Here is a 23599-nt window from a genome sequence, read left to right on the forward strand (position 1 = left end):
AATCCAGAAACAAAAAAGAAAAGGTCAAGATACATATGAATATATAATTAGAAGCACTATTTCTAAATAATGTCATGTAAATTATAAATCTACTTCAACTGAGATATCAGAAGAGAGAACAGTGATTATTAACAAGCTGCAATAAAGAGAAGCAATAGTCCAAAAAGTTTCATGGAAAAATGTAATGAGTGAAGGGGCTTTGCTTAATTTCTCTGAAGGTCTGTCATGGAGCTGTCAAGTGATGTTGACTCCCTTTTTGAAAATGGCTTGTTTACCAGCCTGATACTTTCTAGCTCAGAGATTATAGCAAAAGCAAGCTATAAATTGTTACATTCCCACTAGCTTGTATTATAAATGTTCCATATTTGTAGAACAAGTGGTTTTCAAATTACACATTAAAAGAAAAACATGAGGGGCGCCTGGGTGGCTAGTGGGTTGGGCCTCTGCCTTTGGCTCAGGTCATGATCTCAGGGTCCTGGGATCGAGCCCCGCATAGGGCTCTCTGCTCAGCAGGGAGCCTGCTTCCCCCCACCCCCGCCGCCGCCTGCCTCTCTGCCTACTTGTGATCTCTCTCCCTCTCTCTCTTTGTCAAATAAATAAATAAAATATTTAAAAGAAAAAAAACATGATTTAATTATGTATCATTCATACAGTTAAGTCACACAAAGTTCACCACTTTACTGAAACCTAAAATTTTAACATCTTTGTGAAACCAGTCCCCTTTAGGGCTACAATTTCTTTATGACAAGGTACCTAAAGCCCTAAACATTTATATACATCATCTCCATAATTAACTTTTTTTTCACTAAGTATAAATTTCTGCATCAGTCTTATCTTTGAAAAGCTAATATGAATACAGTAAGTAACATCATCTGAGGCACTTACTGTGTACTAGGCACTTCTAAACCCTTTGTAAGTTTTACGTCATTTAATCCTCATGACTCTATAAAATAAAAACTATTATTATTTACAGCTTTCAGATAAGGAAACTAAATAGACAGGTCAAACCCTAGGTCCACAGCCAGAACACCCAGGCAATCTAGCCCAGATTATCTGTGCACTCTGTCACATTATATTGCCTAACAGCATTAACTTACAAAATAGAAGTTATAGATTTGCACTGCAAAGACAACCAGCACAAAACTAATCTTTTAAAAGGCTCATCTATACAAATAGTTGAAAAAAATTTTTATTCCCATTAAATTTTTCAGGAGGCAACTGAAGAAAGACCTTGATTTATAAATTGAAACCTATAAAGTTTACTGAAATTTGACAGCCCAAAAAAAAAAGAAAAAAGCAATTACTAAAGTGACACAAAAAACTGACATATTACTGACACACATGTGAAGAAAAAAATTCATGTTTATAATATACTAATGAAGAATAGAAAATTACTGTAGTAACTGAGATTAATGGGTTGAGATCCAAATTTAACAGTTCCAGATCTGAAGAGACAAAGTGCCCCCAAGTCAAGCACAAATAAAAGAACAGGATGAGATAAATATATATATATGTGTGTGTATATATATATACACACACATATATATATATTTTTTTATATTCTGCTTAAAAATCTTTCATAATTTTACCTTTTGGTTTCGGGGTAAATCTTGAGCATTTGACGGAGGCTTGTAATTCAGAACTAATCTTCTGAATTCCAAAAGATTGAATAATGACTGAAAAAGAACAACAATTTTAAAAAAGCTAAGAGAAAATTCTACTAACAAAACCATAAAAATATGACTTGTCTCAGAGATTTATTTTTGACTATACTACTTAGACGATTGTTGCCACTAGCACAAGACCTATTAGCTCCCAAAGAAAACGTCAAATTTCTTATATACTAACACACTATTCTTGATCACTGACAATACTTATTGTACCGGAAAGCAGAAAATTTTATGTGGACAAATCAAAATATCTACTGTATATCATATTATTAAAGGCTGTCTTTCTTTAGGTGCTTAATAACCAGTTTCCTCAAAAAAAAAAAAAAAAGGTGGACAAATGCAAAGTCTAGAACTTTTTAGACATGTTTATTGAGTTATCTTGAGGTATCTATTCTACAAAAATATAGTACAAATAAATTTATGGGCTAGTTGCTAAGTGACAAAGACATAAAGAAATTACGTATTATCTCTGTGCTCATGGAGACACAGCAGTCTAGAAAGGACACACATATTATAATAATAGAAATTTGACTCCAACATACAATAATATTGATCTCACAGAGTATGACAGCATATGAAAGATGCCCATGGAAAGGCTTTCTAGAACTGTTTTTTAATCTATAGCTTGTAATTCATTGTCATCATGGTGAATATCTGTTTAAAAAAAATGAAATAAAATACAATTGAAAATATTAAAACATGTCATGCATAGTAAATGCACCACAGAATACTGCTTGTAAAATTTTCACTGTATATATTTTACACATACATATATGTGTCAAGTGCTTTACAATGTAATACGTATTCCTTTCTGGGAGTCACAATTTATAAACCCTGAAAATCACTGTATAGGAGGCAATAATGTACAAGGTCTTAGGAAAGCTGTGTGAGCCAATATGATAGAAGATAAAGGTAATGCCACAAATCAATGATAAAACAAGGTTTTGTTTAGGAGCTGGGTGTTGGGAAAACTGGCCCACTATATATAAAGAAACAGAATCAGATACAGATCTATATAGATATGGACGTGCTTTAAAGACCTAAATATGAAAGGAATATCATAAAGCTGGTAACGGAAACTATAGAAAAATATTTTGGTTATCTTGTAACCTGTAAGTATTTAATTAAACAATATGAATACATGAGATAATCCATTTATTCACTTAATAAAAATTTATGAACCATCCACTACATGCAGACACAAGGAAGACAGGCCACAGAAAAATAAAACATATTGAATCTCTGACAAAATAAGAGTAGTATGGAAAGTGGAGAATATGCAGTCAAAATGAAAAAAGAGCCGAGAAGCACGTGCTTTCAAACATAGCTGTGTATCAGAGTAATGGTGGAATTTTAAAAAGTACCTAAGAAGCCTCTCAACAAAGATAAAAGGTACCACAGAAAACTCTGAAGTACATCAAAGAATCAATGGCAATTTTCAAGAAGAACAAGATTAGCAATTCAGATCTTGATTTATGATGGGGTTACATCTAGATAAATCCACCCCAAGTTTAAAATATCATTAAGCTGAAAATGCATTTTATATACCTAACCTACCAAACATCATAGCTTAGCTTAGCCTAGCTCAAAAGTGCTCTAACACTTGTACTAGAGTACAGGTGGGCCAAATCATCTAATAGAAGCCTATTTTAAGAAAAGTGTTGATCTTCTCGTGTAATTTATTAACTTACTGCTTTTAGGAGAAATTTAAATAGGAAAGAGAAAAATGACAAAATAGGGTAATCCTAATCCTAACCTCTTTGCTCTAAACTCCCATTGGGAAACATTTTCTTCCTTCATGAATACCTTCCTGAAAAATCAGAATTTCTTCAGGTATAGGTCTGCTGGTGATGAAGTATTTAGCTTCTGTTACAGTAAAAATTGTTTTTCTTCATTTTTGTACAATTTTTGCTGGTTGGAGAATTCTAGATAGCCAGTTATTTTTTCTGGCACTTTAATGACAGAATTTCTATTGATTGACAAGTCAACTAGCTGTTAGTCGAGTTTTGTTTCTTTATAGAGGTAATACAGGCATATCTTGTTTTACTGTGCTTCACTTTGACATGTCTTATAGATACGGTGTTTTCTATAAATTGAAGTTTTATGGCAACCCTGTATCAAAAAAGTCAACCAGCACCATTTTTCCAATAGCACTTATTCATTTTGTGTCTCTATGTCACATTTTGGGTAATTCTTACAATATTTTAAACTTTTTCACTATTACTATATTTGTTATGGTGATCAATGATCAGGGATTTTTGATGTTACTAATGTAATTGTTGTGGGGCTCCACAAATCATGCCCAAAAAGACAGCAAACTTAAGCAGTAATGTTGTTAAGTGTTTGATTGTTCCACCAACTGTCCATTCCTTTATCTCTCTCCTCCTCAGGCCTCGCTATTTCTTGGGACACAGTAATACTGAAATTAGACCAGTTAATAACCCTACAATGGCCCCTAAGTGTTCAAGTGAAAGGAAGATTCAACTGATGTGGCAAACTTCACTACCATCTTATTTTAAGAAATTGCCACAACTACCCTAACCTTCTGCACACATCATCCTAGTCAGAAGCCATCAATATTGAAACAAGACCCAATAAATTATCTTTTAATTAAGGCATATACATTGTTTCTTTTGAATGTAATGCTACTGTACACCCAATAGTGTAAACATAACTTTTATATGCACTGAGAAACCAAAAAATGCATTTGCCGCATTTTGTTAAGAGATTCACTTTATTGTGATGGTATGGAACAAAACCCACGTAATCTTCAAGGTATGCCTGTACATCTTTTCCACCCTGCTACTTTTAGGATTTTCTCTTTTTCTATAGTTTTCTCCATTTTATTATGATGTGCCTTGGCATAGTATTCCTTATATTTATGCTACTTGATTCCTACTGCTTCCAGAATCTGTGGCTTGATCTCATTTATTAGATTTGGAATATTCTCAGGCATCTCTTCAGTCATCCTTTTTTTTTTTTTTTCTTTTGCCCTGCTCCCTCTTTTTACTCTCCCTCTGGAACCATAAATACACCATGTTAGAACTATTCACCAAGCCCAAAGTATCTCTTACATGCTCTTATCTGTATTTCATGCCTTTAGTCTGAAAATGTTCTTCAGACCAATTGTTCAGTTGACTAATTCTCTCTTCAATTGTGTCAAATGTACTGCTAAAGTCACCCATTGATTTCTCACCTTTATTTTTCAGTTCTAAAATTTCTATTTTGCTTTTTCTTAGTAGTTTACTTTTCTACTGAAATTCTCAATCTTGCTTTTAATTCCTTGAGCATATTAATAGTTGTTACAACAATCTAAATTTCAGGTTTCATATTACTGGTTATTTTATCTTAATCTCTGGATAGGCCTGGATACAGCTTATTTCCTGGTATGACTGACTATAACTGATTTGAGTACTAAGCATTTATTTTTATGTGAAAAGTGGAGAAAATTCTAAGTTCTAGGTAATATTACCTTCTAACAGAATTTGCATTTCTTTCTGGCAGGCAGCAAAACTGAGGCCATCTGCAATCCCAGATCAACTTAATCCCAACAATTCTGAGATAACTCTGGGATTCAAAAACTATGAAGCCTGGCCTATTTTCAGTTCTCATTAATCCAAGGTTCTAGCCCTCTAGAATTGAATGAAAGTGTTAACTACTACTCCAAGTCTGTACAAAACTTTGCTTACCTTTGCAGCCACTCAGCGGCCACTTCTGAAATTGCTTCAAGGATAAAATCAACCCAACATATGAAGTTTATTCTAAAAATCCTGTTCTCTTAGACCTTAGCCTCAAAATCCCAAACTGCTTTAGTGTTATGTGACATAGTCTTCAAAAGTTGATTTGTTCCTGTTGTTTTGGTTTGACAGGCTCAGGTTCCAGCAAAATATGACCAGGTATACAGTCTAAAACTACTTAATAAGCTATTACACAAAGTAGAACTTGTAACCATTAAAATAAATCATGGATATTAATGTTTTTAAGTCACTAACACTCTATATCCTCAATCCCAGTTGTAATAGTATTGTTCAACATATTTCTTAAAGAAAGATGGGAAAGGGTAATTGTCACTACTGTCTAAATTGTGTTTGTGACTGATGCACCCTGAAAACAAGTACCCTTTCATTCAGTTCAAAGCTAAAAGGTATTTGTAAAAATTCTGAAGAGCATTTGGTAAAATGGAATTTGGCTAAACTCTTGCTAATAACAGAAAGCTATAAGAGATGAGATTTCAAATAACTTGTGGAAAACAAAGAATGATAACAAGAGAGCAAAGGGATATAAACTGTTTATAATGAAGATACTGTGGAGAAGCAAGATCAATTCTCCTTAGTGGATTAAAAAAAAAAAAAAAGGAATAGTATCACAAAAGTTCAAGGTAAGGTAGGAACTGAAAACACATGGCATGATTAAAAGATAAAAGTCTGTATACAGAGCAGTTAAATCCCCATGTCCTTCCCAATACAGAAAGGTCAGACAAATACCACCTCCTTCTGTGGGATATAGGATATTTAGTCTTTGGATATAATTGAACTGAACTGACTTGGGGTCAGAAAAATCAGTCATAGTGTGTGTGAGAGGGAATAAAGATTCAGGGCTACAAATAGAAGGATTAAGTAAAACTCTGCAAAGTGATCCTCAATCAACCTTCCCACAATCTCCTTTCTCTCAGGCCTGCTTTGGCAAGCCAGCAATCGGTGCTTAAAACACAAAGAACAGGAATCCAGCTTGGACTTGAGACGGAGAAAACTTCCGTGGTAAGAAGAAAGAAAGAGAAATACAGATAATATGTTTACACATATAGAACATATTAATAAGACCATAACAGAGATTTATTTAGAAAATTTTAAGAATAAGTATATAGAAAATATAAAGAAAACAAAGGTATTTTCCTGACAACACCAGGAAAACAAAGGATTACCAAGGGGTACTCCCAGTATATCACTGTAATATTTACAAAGTCAAAGAAAATGTAAACACTGACTTCCAACTATCTTAAACTTATGATATAACTATGTTGGGAATGAAAGGAAAGGCAATTCTGGGTAAGTGAAATGACAAAACTAAATCCACATTTATCTCATTAGGAATGCATGTCATTTAGGAAAATGAAGATAAAAGGAAAAACAGCTACAACTGGTTGTAGTTGCTATTAAGAAGCAGAACTATGAAGCAGGGAGGTTTGGGGTAGATTACTACTGTTTTTCATTATAAGCCTTTTATTGCTGTGGAATTTTTTATTTTCTTTTTGAACTAGGTACTTACATTCTTTTATGAAAATTTAAGATTTAAGAGCAAATAATGTGAATAAATATGTTAAATGGTATCTTAACATCTTTTGAAAACCTGTAGCATCTTCTCAATTCCATTCATCATTAGGGTGATAAAAGCATCTATAGTCCAACACTGTATTATATATTGGTATAAAACAAGAACCTAGAAGATGTGTTCTCTGCCTTCAGGATGCTCGTATTTTAGTGAACCTGGAGTTACATGACTTTTGAGTAAGGGACCCATATCCTTTATCTTGCAACTCACAACCCTTCTGAGTATGAAAGAGAGCTTGAAGACTTAATAATAGGCACAGTAGGTCTATAATAGAAGTAAACTGAAGCTGTACAAGGCAAACCGAGAAGGATGAACACCTTACTTCTGAGCATCTCAGAGGCATCCAAATGAGAAAGGTACCAAAGGTCACCATGAGAATCTATGAATTATACCCCAAACTAGCAAGAGAGGAGTATACTTCTAAGTAGCTACTTCATTCATTGATATCCTAGTGGAGAAAAATCAAGCCCCCATATTCCTTTCTAGGTGTAAATTCCTGGATAAAAATACTCCTGACTAGATAAGGGGTTAACGCCCAATCTAGGATAGTCAGGCTAATATTGTTAGCATCCAAAAAATTATTTAAGCCAATCTCTGTCCCATCTTCTCTTTGCTTATACTCCCTTTCTGATATTGTCTCCCTTTCTGATATTTTTCTCCCAAAATATTGGTCCCAGTTCCTAAATAAAACAAGTATAAAGCTATACCCTCTGTAGCCTGTGCCTACTACCTATTTTGCTGTTATAAGTTTATTATCCACATAAATTTCTATAATTGGCTGATGTACATATAAGGAAAAGAAGTCCCAATTGTTTCACACTAGTCCTGCCAACTAAGTAAATTCCATGCCTGAGAAAATTTTGTAATTGAAACTTTACAGTACATTTACATCATAGTTTGAACAAGTTCCAATTCACTTGGAAAATACAATAAGAAACTTCCAACACTAACAGAGATTTCCTGTCCAACTTTTCGTTCATAGGTGAAAAATTCCATTTATGATGATAAACTTTTATATCTCAGATGGTATCTGTGGAATTAAACAATAATTTCACAAAATGAGAAAAATAAAAAATTTTAATTGCTAGAGATGAAAATGAAATGCTACTTAAATAGCATACAATAAAATTACATTAAGAAAAAAAAAAAAAACCTGAAGTGATCTTTTGACAAATTTTTCTGCCCACCCACAATTTTCCAAAACTTGAAGTATAACATATTTCCACACACCAAAGCCAATGATCTTCATTATAACCCAAACTTTTCAAGGCTAGAGGTCACTTCTAGGTTTCCAGATTTCTCAAAGAAGTGATTTAAAAATATATATTAGTAACAATAATCCTAAGAACCCTATACTAGCCTACGTTAGAACACTAACAGTTAAACAGCCACTACATTAAGGTAAAATTTAGAAATCAGTAAAATTACCTCAATTTCAAATAGAACAAGCAATTTTTTCCAGTCCATTCTCCTCCCCACCCAAAAAAACACCAAAACTTTGAAAAGTAGAACAAAAGCTAGGATCAGCATAACACCACTTAAAATATTTTCCTAACGGTTAATAATAAAGAGTATGTTATTATTCATAGATTGTTTTAAGGAGATCATTTAATTCAATATTTTATAATCTGATGGATAACATTATCAATGTCTAACTGAAAATGGTAAAGAATTCATGACAATACTATCTCATAAAAGAACTAAAAAAACAAGAAAACTAGTACATATTAAGATACATAACTATGCATACAAAAAATTTTCATTTTAGAATAAGGATCTCAAGAAACATTTCATAAAGGCCTTCTAAGTTAAAAAAAAGTGTTACTTTTAATTATCAGTATTTACTCTTACATCATTCTCATATATGCATTGAGAATTATGTCAGTCTATACCTTCCTCAAACAAAATGCCTCCTTATATTAAGAAGAGTATTTAAATGACTATAATTCTATTAATAATATTTTCCATTATATAAAAAACATGATTTGATTAACAACAATAAATTCAGATCCTATTTCATATCTTGGTTATCTCCTCAAAATCTGCAGAGAATTACATACAAAAACATTTTTCACTCTTTCCACTCTGACAACAATTCCTACTAGCAGGGAGGGAGGAGAGATTAATTCCAAATAAGTGAAAGGCATAGGCAGTGCTCTCCTGTCAAAACTCCAAACTGGGGATAAGGACAAGGGAGAAGTGAGGAGTCCTACAATCTACAAATTAGTTCCTTAGACAGAAGGGCATATTCAAACCTTGCATTTATGTTTAAAGTACACAATCTGAAAGAAACACAACCCAACCCACTTTCCATTGCTAACCCCCAAGTAAGATCTTCATAAAAATCCTTACCTGAATAACAGCACTAAACCAGCAAGTATTGCCAACATTCTTTAGTCCAACAGGAGCTTTGTCTTGCCTTTTTCTATCATAAGGGTTTCGAGAATCCCTCCAAACTTCTGTAGGTGTTCTCTTTAAACATGCTTTATTTTCCGCTATGCTGGCTTCAAGAACTCTTTAAGCAATGGGGAGAAAATTATGAAAAAAAGAAAAATACAGTATTAATTTCATGCCACAGAGTAGGAAATAACATACCACAAATAGGATTTTAATTAGTTAAGCTCTGGACAGTGAATGTGGGAAAGCACTATCAAACACTAACTTTATTCAAGTAGACATTAGTTTTCTTTAAGAATATAGCAATGGCAAACACACCAAGTGAAATGCACTCTTTTTTCCTAGGAAAAAAGGAAATCTCAAATACACAAAGACAGTGCTATAAAACAGAAAATGTGTTATGGTTCAACAAATTCAAGGTTTAGTACAGGAGTACAGCACCAAGGTTAAGTTTTCTAAGAAATCACTACAGTAAATATTTACAAAATAGCATAATGACTAGTCTTCTGTAACAATTACTTTGAATCATCAGGAAAACATTAAAAACTAAACAAATTGCACTTTTACTCCTGACCATTAAATCCCTTTGCTATTAAAAAAAAAAAAGAAAAAAAAAAAAAAAAAGCTAAGGTAAATTCTAGGATTCCTCTCAGTTATAGAGATCTACCACTCTATGACAGCTAACTAAAGAGACTACGTGTTTACATCTTCACCCAAAAGTTGACCTATATTCATATCAGAATAATAAAAGGTTTAACTCTCCAAAATAAGCTTACCTACAGAATACTTTAAATACATCTAAACATGGCAAGAATAATGCTACTTTGTTTACAGTAGCATTCACATGCTGTTCTTGCTCTTACTCATGTCGCAACATGTTGTAAAATCCTGATTCCCACATCTGAACTAGCAAAGCATTTTGCCTGCTCAAGACATATGTTATTAACCACTCTAAATAAGCATAAGTAATACTCCGGTGTCTTAATCAATTTTATGTTAATTTAAAAAAACCTCAACAACAATGAGTTTTTCCAACATTTGGCTTAAGAAGATCTCATTCATGCTATATCATCTTTATTTTAAAGGTTTTGCCCTATCAGATTAATATCAAATTAATATAGCTATATCCCTTAATTATGGGGACAAAGCAAATTATACTCTTTTCTCTAACAGCATTATTCTCAACATGATAGTAGATATAAGGCAATAGGATTCAAACTTATAATTATTTAAAGTAACTTATGTGAATACAGGATACAGCCTTTCTTTGGGAATCAATGAAACCACATCCCAAAAAATAGCTGGTTAAGAACAAAATGTTATGTTACAATGCAAAGATCAAAGTACAGTCACACATTTAAAAATGGAACAGTTTACACCTCTGTAAACTATTACAACTGATCCAATATTAGCGGCAGTACTCTGCCCAAAAATCAGCTTTCACATGCAATCACAGCCCCTAGGAGACTTTTTCTTATAAACTATTTGCCACTAAAAGGTACCACAACTCCTTGGAAGATATTTAGTTAGATGAATCGGGACAGAAGAAAATCAGAATTTATCTAGAACATTCCACTGACACTAAGTTTCCAAGAACATTAAGGGGAAGATAAAAAGTAAAAAAGCCAACCTCAAAGACTTTTTATGGTCAAGCTATACTGATCAGCATAATATAATAAGAATGAACAGGAACAAACTGATTTTGTACAAGGCAACTAGTTTATGCTCAAAAGAGAAAAGTTAATACATAGTACACAAAAGGCTAATGTAATACAAAAGACTGCTGTATATAAGAAGGTATATTTAATTTTTTATTGACTTTTATAATGAGTGTTTTCACAATAATTTTGTTCTTTTTGTAATGTATGTGTGTATTTAGAAGTATAAATAAAGGAAACCTATTTCCAACTTGGTAATTAGAGATGAATGAACTGAAACAAGCCATGAGTTCTGGAAAAAGTAGCAACAATACCACAAACAGGACAGAAGAATTAGCACCACTGGTCATATATAAAAGGTATCTTCAATTCAGTCAAATGGTAGATCTCATCATTCATTATAACAAAAAGATGGGGTTTAAAGAGATAGGTTAATTTTAATATTCCTTAACCATACCATATGGCAGAACTATCATCTAAAAGATGTGGATGAATGAATGCCATGACTTTGTGATCTTCTTGATTTAGAGCTTATAACAGAGTTTTGTATCACCAGGGACTTACAACATACTTAAGTTTCCCAACACCTCTTCCTGGATCCTAAAAACCTATACGTACATTTATCACATTGCATCAAAATTATTTATTACTCAGCATCTGGAAGTCGAAACACAGAGCTGTTTCATTTCTAAAGCATACAAGATAAATACTAGAGGCTAAACAAAGTCTGAAGTAAATGGATAATGAAGATATTAGATGTTGCTGCCTTTTCGCTTTTCCTTTTTCTTTCTTAGCAAAAGCCCAACTTCTAGCACAAATACTACTCTATTCCCAAGCCCCCATTCCCATTCTGTAGTCCAGTACTGCCAAGATGAATATAAACTTTCTATAAAGCCAAGTGCTACATAAAGATTCCTTCCCTTGTCTCACCAAAGTAAAGCCACTAATACTACCAAGGCTATGAAATAGAAAGTATGCAATAGCTACAAATCCAGGTATTAAGTCTGTCAGTAGAGAAAAAAACTAGCACTGCAAATCTCAGAGCTCAAAAATAGCTTATAACAAAATATAGCATGCCAAAAGAGGCAACCCCCAAAGCCACAAATCAAAAACTAATTCCCACTACCTATCACCTGCTTTTCTTATCTTTCCAACACTGGTCATGACCATGCAGCAAAATAAAAGGATGACAAAACGTTTGCTCTTTTGATCCCACACACTATATGGAATATTTAAAGCACTTACTTATGACAGATGTTCACCTTCCTATTAAGTTTTTATTGTACTGATTTTGATTTTGGGGTTATTATGCTAGTTTTATTATGCTGGTGTTGTTTAAAATTTAAATTCCTTAAATTGCATTATAGCAGTAATGTTGAAAACATCCCACTTTAAATCATCTAAGTATGTTTAGGGAAACATCATATACACTGAAAAACATACATATCATTTAAGCTGTATAGACCAACAAAAAAGAAAACAAAAAAGAAAGAGGAAGGGAAGGAAGACAAAAAGGGAGGGTGTGAAGGAAACATTTTGTTGATTTCCTTTTTTAAGAAAATATAGTATTATTAGAATCACACTAAACCCATGAGTTAGTTTAAGGAGAACTGACCATTTTTACAATGTTCAGCCCTCCAAGGCACCTATGTGGCTCAGTCACTTAAAAGTCACTTAAAAGACTCTTGATCTGGACTCAGGTCATGATATCAGGGTCATGAGATTGAGCCCCATTTGGGGCTCTGCACTGGAATGTAGAGCCTGCTTAAGATTCCCTTCCTGCCCTTCGGTTCCTCCCCCCTCTACCCACCCTCCCCCCCAAAAATTACAAAGGTCAGTGCTCCAATTTGTAAAATATAATACATTTCCAATTATTTACATACTCATTAATGTGTCTCAATAATATCCTCTAATTTTTTCCTCAGAAGTTCTTGCCCATTCATTAAATTTATTCTTAGTCTGTCACAGTTTTATGTTTAAATGGTAGCTTTTTAATATTTCTCCCTATCATTCTTTTTTATACATAGAAATATACTTTTTGCATATTGATTATCAAACTGTTCAAAACATGTTTTGGGAAAGAGTATTTTGGGGGGATAATCTGCATATGATAAATGTACAGCTCAGTGAAACTTTTTACATATGTATAAACCCATATGATCGCCACTCAGATCAAGATACAGAAAATTTCCATTATTCTAGAAAATTCTCTCATACCCTTTTCTCAGCCAACAGTGTCCTCTCCACCTGCCAGAAAATTAACATTCTTTTATTGCCATAAATTTGTTTTGCGTGTTTTTAAACATCACATAAATGGAATCACTCAGCAGTCACCCTTTTGTTTTAATTGTTCATAGTTTTTAGTTATTATGAATAAAGCTACTATGTACGCTTTTCTCAAGGGTCGCTACCAAGGGGTGGAAACACTAAGTACTAGCATAGTATATGTTGAAATTCATTAGAAATTCCCAGTTTTCCAAAGTGGCAATGTCATTATACATTTTTACCAACAAAATGTGAACATTCCAGTTATTCCACATGCTCACAAACACTTGGTATTTTCTATTTTTTCATTTTAGCCATTGTGATAGATATATAGTAGTGCCTGATCTCTCATGGGATGGCTCAGGAAGTACACACTACGGAGATGACCATCACTGCTGCAATCTATAATCATACCCAGCAAGGCAACATAAACACAATCATGTGCTGAGGGAAAATTAAGAGATTCTATGTTTCCAACAGAGGCTACCACTGCCTGTCAGACCCGTGACTCCTGCCAAAAGTTGACTTGTCTCATTTGAGGAAGGATACACTGTATGGGGTGTGACTCCTGCCCAATTCTGGAAGACTGACTACAAAGAACCTTTGACCACCCACCTCTCTCCTTAGTCACCCCAACCCTTCTTGGGACTATCAGTGGTGCCTCATTATTGACACTTTTTCATTTCAAGTTACAGCATTGCTGTTCCAGTCTTATCAGTCAACTCTGGCCACAGTCAGCCCTTGAAATGAATCTGGTTTTATATTTTCAATTCTTCAGACCAATTGTAATCTGACAGTGGTATATCTTTTTATAAGAGCTACTCAAAAAAATGGAATAATAAGCATTCTATGGATCTTTAATGATGCACAGGCATGTGATATTGTTGAGCCCTAGAATTATTTTCACAAAACCACTAAAAAGATTTATAACTGCCTCCCTCACTACTCCTGTTCAACACATCTTCTTACAGCCATTTCCTCTCACAACAGCTTCCTCAATAATGATCAGGATGAAAAGGGTGGGAGTTATAGAAACCTATTTTAAAAATTCAGAATCCCACTCTAACCATTCCTGGACATGATGTTTTTTTCCTTCCCCTAATGACAACTCTAGGACATCCTGGTTGGGAAACCCCAGGTTGCTCCCAATCCTCTACCCAACGAATTCAAAGTCATTTTATGAGACCAGTCATTTTCACAACAAACACATCACAGACACAAATCAATCACAATGTCGTTTATTAGCAAATTTCAACTATCCATATTCCACTTGTTCCCTATCTAAGCATTAGTAACCAAGAGATAATTAATACATCCAATGCTGACATTAATTAAGGAGTAATTACATTAAGAACCACACTTTAAAAATGTTTCATTTCTTAAGAAATTTCACCATGGAATTTATGAGTACTTAAACAAAGGATTTTAAGATATAAAAAGATAGGCTGTAACTCATTTACTCATAATGTAGTATTCCAAATGTATGAATTCATATTATTATCTGCTAAAATATAACCATCATCATATGATACTAGGAATTTGGAATACTAGGAATACTAGGAATTTTGTTATGCAAACTTTAGTAATGAATAGTTATATTTACTTTTAAGCATGACATATAAACTTTTTCTTAAAAATACATAATTTCCCCTTTTGAATTTAGAATCCTAAGCCTATTAATAAACCCATAGGAACAAATACCTCTTTGCCAAATGTTTATAGCTAGAATTCTTACATTTCCTTTTTTCTGACACAATGATTTACATATGTGCTTATTAGCAGCACATTTTACATTTAACACTTTGTTAATTGTAAATTATAAAATCTACAAATACCACAAAAAATTTGTATTTTGCAACAGTAAATTAATATGACTTCTACAGAACATAATTTTTTATGTAACATTTTATGGTATATTACACTACATCGAATCTCTGTAATGTTATGTACAATAAAAATATTTATGAAGTATTCATTATTTTAAGAGTATATTAAAGCTTAGAAGACCAAGAATAAAAAAGAACACTATCTTAAGAGATATTTGTTTCCACCTGGACAAAAACAATTATCTAGAACAATATATAACATATACATTAAACTTTATAACAGATTAGGAATGATTTTAATCCTTTAAAGTTATTTTTACTTATTAACTAATTAACACATGCTATTTTAATCTAAAAACACATGACACAAAACTACTGACACTATTCGCATATAAGCTTCCAGACTTTATTCTATTTGTATACTAATATAAACTCATTTAAACAAAAATATACATATACTTTAAAAAACAAGATTTGGTATATATTATGTTATATATTTATGTACAAATATATATAATATGGTATGTGTTCTATTTTATAATCTTTTATACATAATAGATCATTTCCTTTAGATATGATATCCAAGTCATGTATTTCACATTTAAAATATTTCTCACCAAAGTTGTCAAGTTTTATAATTATTCAAGACAATTATTTCATTCCAACCCATTTTTGAAACAAACATAATTTTACAATTTTTCTAAATCCTTCACAAAATAAGCCTAATTACAATGTCTAAAGATAATGTATGAATTTTTTATTTTTCATTTAAAATTACTGGCATTAATTGGTATCACCCCCAATTGTAAAGGACAATGAATTTTAATTTAAGTCTTTCTATCTTTCTATAACATCTTATGAAGTAATATTTCCAAAGTAACATTTAAGACATTAAAAAGTATTACTAAAAAAAATTATGTGCCTGCTAAACATACCATTTGGAGACATCTCTTACCACACAGTAATCCCAGATTACTTAGAAAGAAATATACTAATGAGACCATGCCAAGGGAAATTATCTGAGAAAGCTGGTACATTCCAAACAACTTGTGTTATAAAGAAAAGAACACTGGAGTCCTAAGATTTACTTTAGCTGTGTACTTTTGCAAAATCATTTAACCTCTTAAAAGATCAATTTCTTCTTCAATGAAATAGTTACCACTGCCTCCATAGAGTTGTTTAGAAGATATTATATTTTAAGGATTTTTTTTTAATCAACATTGTTTCACGATAAAGTCAAATTTATTTTTATTTGATCCATAAATGAATCAAAATGTTCCAAACTGAAAAGTTTTCATTATTAAATCAAAAGGTACATTCTATCACACATCTTGGAATCTTGCCTATTTCTTAAAAAAAAAAAAAAAGAATTGTAAATATACTATTACATTATAGGTCAGAAGATGGAGAGAACTAAGGCCCTGGGCTAAATCCAGCTGGCAGCCTGTTTTTTAAAACAAGATTTACTGGACCATAGCCACACTCATTAAATTATGTATTATCTATGGCTGTTTTGGCACTACTATACTAGAGCTGAGTAACTATGACAGAAACCAAATGGTCAACAAAGCCTAAAATATTTACTATTGGCCCTTTACATAAAAAGTTTGTTGACCCCTGCTATAAATGACTACAAACTGAATTGGACAATGTATCTAAAAGAGATGAGGGAAGAAAAAACAAATCAAAAAATTATTAAAATGTACACCTAAATTAAATGCCTCATAATGACACTCCAAAATCCTAAAAATCTAAGCTCCAAATCCAATCAGAGCTAGAATATGGTAATTTTGGTTACAGAAAATATAAAAACAATACTAAAGTTTATTAATGGATTTATTTAGAATAACAAAGTATATCTTTGTGCCTTTTGAAATTAAAGCCAATTATTATTTCTATTATAAAAAGTACTTATATCTACTTTATACAAATTATGTTTTTACCTGCTAATGGCTTGCTCCTCATCAGTTATTCCAGTCTCCCTGAATGCCCTGTTTGATTCCGCCAAACTCAAGGCAATTGCTCTCTGAAGATCATCTTTATCATCTCCAGTGAGATCAATCACATCTGAAAAGCAAAACTATCTTTCTCAAAATTAAAAGTCAAACAAAATGAAGGTAATTCATATCATGGGGATTTTATATCCAATATATCCTTTCAAACCAAAGTCAGCACCAATTTAATTCTCCGTAAGAGCTCTCTGAAGAGACTGCAAACACATTTTAAATTGGTTATATTTTAAAACTTAGTGTTTTTCCCTAGAAAACATTCCTAAAGCATTAAAAGTATAAATATTTCTCACTGTACAGGAATCTCAAAATTTCTATGAAGCTTTTGATTAAAAGCTAATAAGCAGAAAGACCGCTAAAAACAGGTTTTTACCAACAAAAATTGAAATCAACATAATTAAACATTTACATTTGCTTTCAGAAGTTTATCCAAATATACATACACTACAGGTCATGCATACTACCACCTAGACATTATCTAACAAAATATAATAATAACTGAGATCTCAAAAATTATGCTTCCAAATTAAATGACCATAAATACACAAACATAAATGTTTATGTATACATTTTTTTAAAGACTGGAAGAACATATTAAACTGTTAACAGTGGTTAATTCTGGGGAGAAGGGTTATGGGAAGAGGAACGAAGTGCAAGGACCTTTCACTTTCTATTTTAAATACTACGCTACCACCCAAATTACTGAATGAACATGCAGTCCTCTCCATTTAAAAAAACTTTTCATTTCACAGAAAGAAATATACAAATAAATACCATTTTCTTTTGTTCTTTTTCTTTCTGTTAGAAAGAAAATAGTCTTGATGCTGTAGTTTTTCCAAAGAATAGAGGCCACAGCTATTACTACCTTCAGAAAGAGCTTTTTAATCTAATTTCCCAATATATACTAGTCAATTTCCTTCACTTAAAAGATGGCAATAATACTCCCACTGTCATAAGAACCATAATATATTGCTAAGGATTACAAAACGGTATGATAAGACAGAAAGCTACAGCTTTGTGTGGTTAGGCTTATGCTTACAGGTATTTTGGGTATGTTTTACATTCATTTTGTTTATTTGTATTTGAGACATGTTAAAAATCAAATTTTTCTTTGTAATCTCAAAAAAAATTTTTTTGCAAGAGAAACATGAAAAGGGGTAGGTGATGGGAAATAAAATGCCTGCATTTTACCATCTGACTCTAGGATTATGTGTAGTTACTAAAAAAAAATGTGCCACACTTACTGAGAAAGACATAAGGCATATGGACAGTTTCAAAAGTCTACTTCTATTGTTACCCACACTTTTTCTCTGAACAGTCGCTTACAAAAGGATATTTAAAAATATTAGAAATAATAGTTGGCTATGGAAGGTGTTTTTTAAATGTCTTTAGAAAGTATAATAAAACCTCATGAAAATATAGTACGTAGGGTCCAAAAAAATTCGGTCAAGTAAAATGCAGAACAGAACACAGCAAGGTAACTGAAATGATGGAGCATGCCTACATACACCAGCAGGCCAAAGGTTTCCTAAGTCTTGTTTACAAGACCCAAGTCCGCCTAGATCACAACTGTAGACAGATGTCACCCAGGTGGAGCCATCCAGCCCAGCTTCCAAACTGATGAAGCAGCTAGGACTAGAGAGGCATGAATGCACCTCAAAAAATGAGAACTATCTTGGTTATTAAATAATGACCAGAACTCAAGTGAGTAAAGAGAGAACAATGTAAGTAAAATAATAATAATTTGAAAATCAGAAAGAAGCAGAAAAACCAGTTTGGGGGATATGATTAATTAGCCCTCAGACTCCATTCCCTGACCCTCTTCATGTGATTTCTTCAACCACAGAACGTAGAAAGATGAAAACAAAACAAAACAAAAAACACATCTAGTTTCCCAATTCACTTACAGTTACAGTTCCAATTAAAATTTAGGTTCCACCAGCTAGATGCACTAACAGAGGACACAGAAGGTGGAAGTGAAGGGGAAGCCTTTATCCTGCTGCTTTGGGCTATTTTCTCCAGCATGACTGAACAGATACAGGTTGTTCCACACAGCATTCCAGTGTCCAATTTCCAGATTCGGGGATGTCAAGAGATAGAGAGAAGTGGCAACTAGACTCTGCATTCCAATGTTCAGGCACAGCTCAGTGGCAGTTACCTAATCCTGCATGCTTGTTCTCTGGGCTGCAGCTCTAGAAGTATGTTCTTGAGCTCAGTAGTCCCAGAGGCAGCCTCCTGATTCACTACCTTCCTGACAGTGGCAGAGGGAGCAGCTTCCCTGGCTGACCAGTCCTGCAAGAATCTGGGAATCACTTCACAAGGCTAAGCCAGAGATCCCTCTTCCAGTCTATCCAGTGATTTCTCTTTTTTTAAGAACCTAATCCCCTGTATTAAATTTCTTCTTTGAAACTATCTGGAGCGTTTACTGTTTCATGTCTGACAAGTAAAGGAACCGCTAGAGTAGAAATGCATTTAGAAGTAGCAACTTATAATTAGAGCTTTTCATAATTTAATTCTAACTTAAGCAACATAAAAGCAAAAAACAAGGCAAGGTGTTTTTAACCCTATTTCATAAATAACTGAAGTTGTGAGAAATGAAGTACACCATCATTAAGAAGAAAGAATGGTGGACAAGCTTTAAATTTAAGTTTTCTATTACATATTTCCTCTACACTAGCGATCTCCAAGAGTGGTCAGTGGAGCCTTGGGTATCCCCACAAGACCCTAAGACAGAAGGGGGTTCCATAAGTAAAAGATATTCTCATAAAAATACAAGATGTTATTCGCCTTTTCTCCCACAACATATCTGCACTGATGATGCAAAACAACAGCATCTTTGCCCAAATCGAGGCAGTAGCACCAACTTCTCTGGGCAATTCACTGTACTACAACCACACATACTCACTACTAAAAAAAGGGGGGGGAGATTTTATCTTATTAAATCTCAAACACTGAATTACATATTCTTAATTCTGTATGACAAAACAGTAAGTATGCATAGTACTTCTGCTGCATCCAAAGTAAGCTTTCACTCAAGAGAAAATACTAGTGCAATGCTTGAGTTGCAAGTCAGTTAAACTGGCTGATTTTTTTTTTCTCGGAACTAACGAATCACAAGCTAGGATTTCTCAAACTTCAGAATTTGGCAGATATTTTTCGAGAATAGACAAAGTAAGCCTGTCACCTAAAGGAGAACAAATGAAAGTATGTGTTGCCAATGAATAATGTGGACTTTTCAAGCAAAAATGGTAACTTTGGAAAACTTTTTTCTATCACTATGCACACATCTTCCCAACACCTAAAAGCTTTTCTGGGGAAAGCAAGTGATAATAACAATTTTGAATTGTTTTATAGTGCAGACATTCTTCCAACATTTAGAATGAAATCTTTTCCATAGTATGATAAAATCATGCATAAGTAAATCCATTAAAAGACTAAGGCAAGTTTCTAATATTTGGTTTTTGACCCATTTCCTGACACAGAGTTCCAAAATCATTTAGAATTTCCTGGGTGATAGGAGCACCTTTTGCTCTAATGAGAGGACTCCTGGTAGACTCCCGTATAGCTTCAGGATGAATGCTGGTCACCAGAGAAACCACACCCAGATGAGAAGCTTGGAACTTTAAGAGGAACTTTTTTCTCCCGGGAGGAAAGAAGGGCTAGAGATTAAGTTAATAATCCATCATGCTTACCTGATGAACCTTCCGTAAGTCCCTAAAGTACGGGGTTCGGAGAGTTTCCGAGCTGGTGAACATAGCCACATGCTGGGAGGATGGCACACCCCAACTCCATGAGACAGAAGTTCCGGTGCTTGGGACCCTTCCCGACCTTGCCCTATGTACCTCTTCATGTGGCTGTTCATCTGCATCCTTTATCATATTCTTTTGATACAATAAACCAGTACATGTAGTAAGTGTTCCCCTGAATTCTATGAGCTATTATCACAAATTATCAAACTCAAGGAGGAGGTAGTAGGAACCCCCAATTTGTAGCCAAGTCAGACAGAAGTGTGGGTAACCTGGGGACCCACTACTTGTGACAGGCATCTAAAGTGGGGGGCAGTCTTGTGGGACGGAGAGCCCTTAACTTACAGAATCTGAAGCTAATGTCTGGTAGAGAATGTCAGAACTGAATTGACTTGCAGGATACCCAGCCAATGTTGGAGAATCAGTCAGGTGTAGAAAAAAATTCTCGCATCTGGTATCAGAAGTATTTTGAATGTAAGCAAAGGAAGAAGCAAGCAATAGTATTCTTTAATGCTAGAATGATAGGCTAATCAGAGACTATTTGATCCTTAACTGAAAAGGTGGGCTTTTTACTTAAAGCCATGGAGGAGGTTTATTTATTATTTGTAATTTCATTTTAATTACAATAATTTTCTCCACGATGTTCCCATTACTCCATAAAACTTCTTTCCATAGGATATTTTAAAACAATACAGCAATCCTCAAAGATTATTATAACCTACTCATATACCAAAAATGTATGATTTTAAGACCAAATATTGACAAATGAAATGTTATTTCAATAGAATGGATAAACATGAGTTTCTTCTTTTTCTAGAGTTAGAACGATTTCTCCTATAATATGAAGCATGTAATGAACTATTTGTTTCACAGTGAGAACTAGCCCTTTATGACTTTCTTATATGCTTATACTCAAAAAGGAACAGAGAACACACTTGGCTATAAATAATTTCTAACAACTGAAACAATTTCTAATTTCAATTATAAAAATTTATACTTTTTAAAATTCCATCCAAATACCTGAGTATTATATTTTTATATTCATATATGAATTTCATAATATATGAATTTCACTGAGAGAAGACCTCAGTGAAACACCAAACTTTGTTTCAATCAACCCTCCCCCTAGTACTAACATGAACACAACTCAAGGGCACAAACGTGTTAGTGTTAGCTGAATAACACTATAGAAAATCTCAGGTTACAAAAGCCTCCATCATTTTTAAGTCTGCCCAAATTAAGAAATTTTTTTCTGTAACATATACCAAAACGTAACACTCGCCCTAATAAATCTTCCACTCTCCAAAGGACTACCATTTGAGTAAAACTTAAATACCAACTATGAAACATTTCTCTGCTTACTCTAAAATATAGGCAGCCATGAACTTAACCAGGAATTAGACTTTATATGTATGCATTATTTATAACTCCTAATTCATTTTCCCATAAAAACCGTCTATTAAAATGACAGGAGACTTCGAAGTTAGTTTGCAAAAGTCAATTTAGCCCACAATACAGTTGAAACAACAGATGTAAAGATTCTGATTTTAGGAGACAAATTTCTTTCATTGTTTTCTTTACCTACATAGGGTTAAACCTAAGGGAAATCTCTCCCACCCGCCCCCCCCCAAATAAGTCAAGTTTATATTTACCACAGCAAAGACTTCTAGGCAGGGAAATAATATGAGTAGAAAGAACTGCTTGGGGTTTTAGGAGTTAAGAGTGCTGATAAGAGTTCGACAAGAGCTGTAATAATAAATACCAAGCAAGAGCAACTGAAGGGAAAAGTATACAAAAACTGACAGAACTGCAAACTAAATGATTATTTTGGGAGATCAGGAAGAGCTTGTTTAAAAAAAAAAAAAAGAAGAAGAAGAAGAAGAAGAAGAAGAAAAACCACTAGGCCACCAGAAGAATGAGGATGCCCTTGAGACAGGCAAATATGAACAAAGGATGGTCAGCAGATGAGGAATAAGAAACCAACCACTCTCAACCTCACTAACTCTCTTCACCATGACTGTATCCACACCATTCATCTCTTGAGCCAAATATCCTCCTGCATAGCCTGGGATGCACCTGCCACGGACACCTACAAGGATTACTCCCTAATGTCACTCAGGTGTCTGTATAAATACGAACTCATCGAAGAGGTCATTCCCCAACGGACTCTTCTGTTTTGGCGTTATCTCCTGCCTGACATACAACCACATCCCTGTCACCCTCTGTCCCTTTATCCTCCTCTGTTTTTCATGAACCTACTACTACCTGACATTATTTATTTATTGTTAACTGTCTTTCCCCTAAATAAACTGAGACTCTGTTTCCTAATGGCCTAGAAAACTACCTGATACAGATGAGGCAATCAGTAAATATTTGTTAAACAAATAAAGGCTAAATCTAGACTATGGAATAGAGATAAAAATGAGTGGGTCATCTTCAGAGTGGCACTAATTAAAAGACTTAAGGATATATGCTTTATCCATCTACAATTTTTTCTAGTAAGTGAAAGGACAAATAGTATAATAAAGTATCATGTTAGAAGAATAGTACTTAAAAGCAAGAAGATATACACAATGTAAATTTTTTTCCCACCCCACTCCCCCATTCTCCTCTGCTCCCAGTCAGCTCTTAAGATGTTCCAACTTTTCCAATCTTCTCACTGCTGAACTCAGATTCTCTCCAACAGTGAGGTCCAAAAAA

At 33.6% G+C, this 23599-nt stretch overlaps 1 protein-coding gene across 7 annotated transcripts in view; it reads right to left on the minus strand.

The window, feature by feature from the left end:
• USP25 (ubiquitin specific peptidase 25) overlaps window positions 1-23599 on the minus strand; it is a 133205-nt gene that overhangs the window by 76253 nt on the left and 33353 nt on the right. For all 7 annotated transcript variants that reach the window (XM_032878008.1, XM_032878007.1, XM_032878010.1 and 4 more), the window contains 3 exons: window positions 17088-17211; window positions 9351-9513; window positions 1590-1676 (listed from right to left, as the gene is read on the minus strand). In XM_032878008.1, coding sequence (XP_032733899.1) covers window positions 1590-1676; window positions 9351-9513; window positions 17088-17211 — 374 coding nt within the window. The remainder of the gene's footprint in view (window positions 1-1589; window positions 1677-9350; window positions 9514-17087; window positions 17212-23599) is intronic.

The sequence above is a fragment of the Lontra canadensis genome, unplaced genomic scaffold, assembly GCF_010015895.1.
Source record: "Lontra canadensis isolate GAN:19392208 unplaced genomic scaffold, GSC_riverotter_1.0 scaffold62, whole genome shotgun sequence".
In the NCBI taxonomy this organism is placed as follows: domain Eukaryota; kingdom Metazoa; phylum Chordata; class Mammalia; order Carnivora; family Mustelidae; genus Lontra; species Lontra canadensis.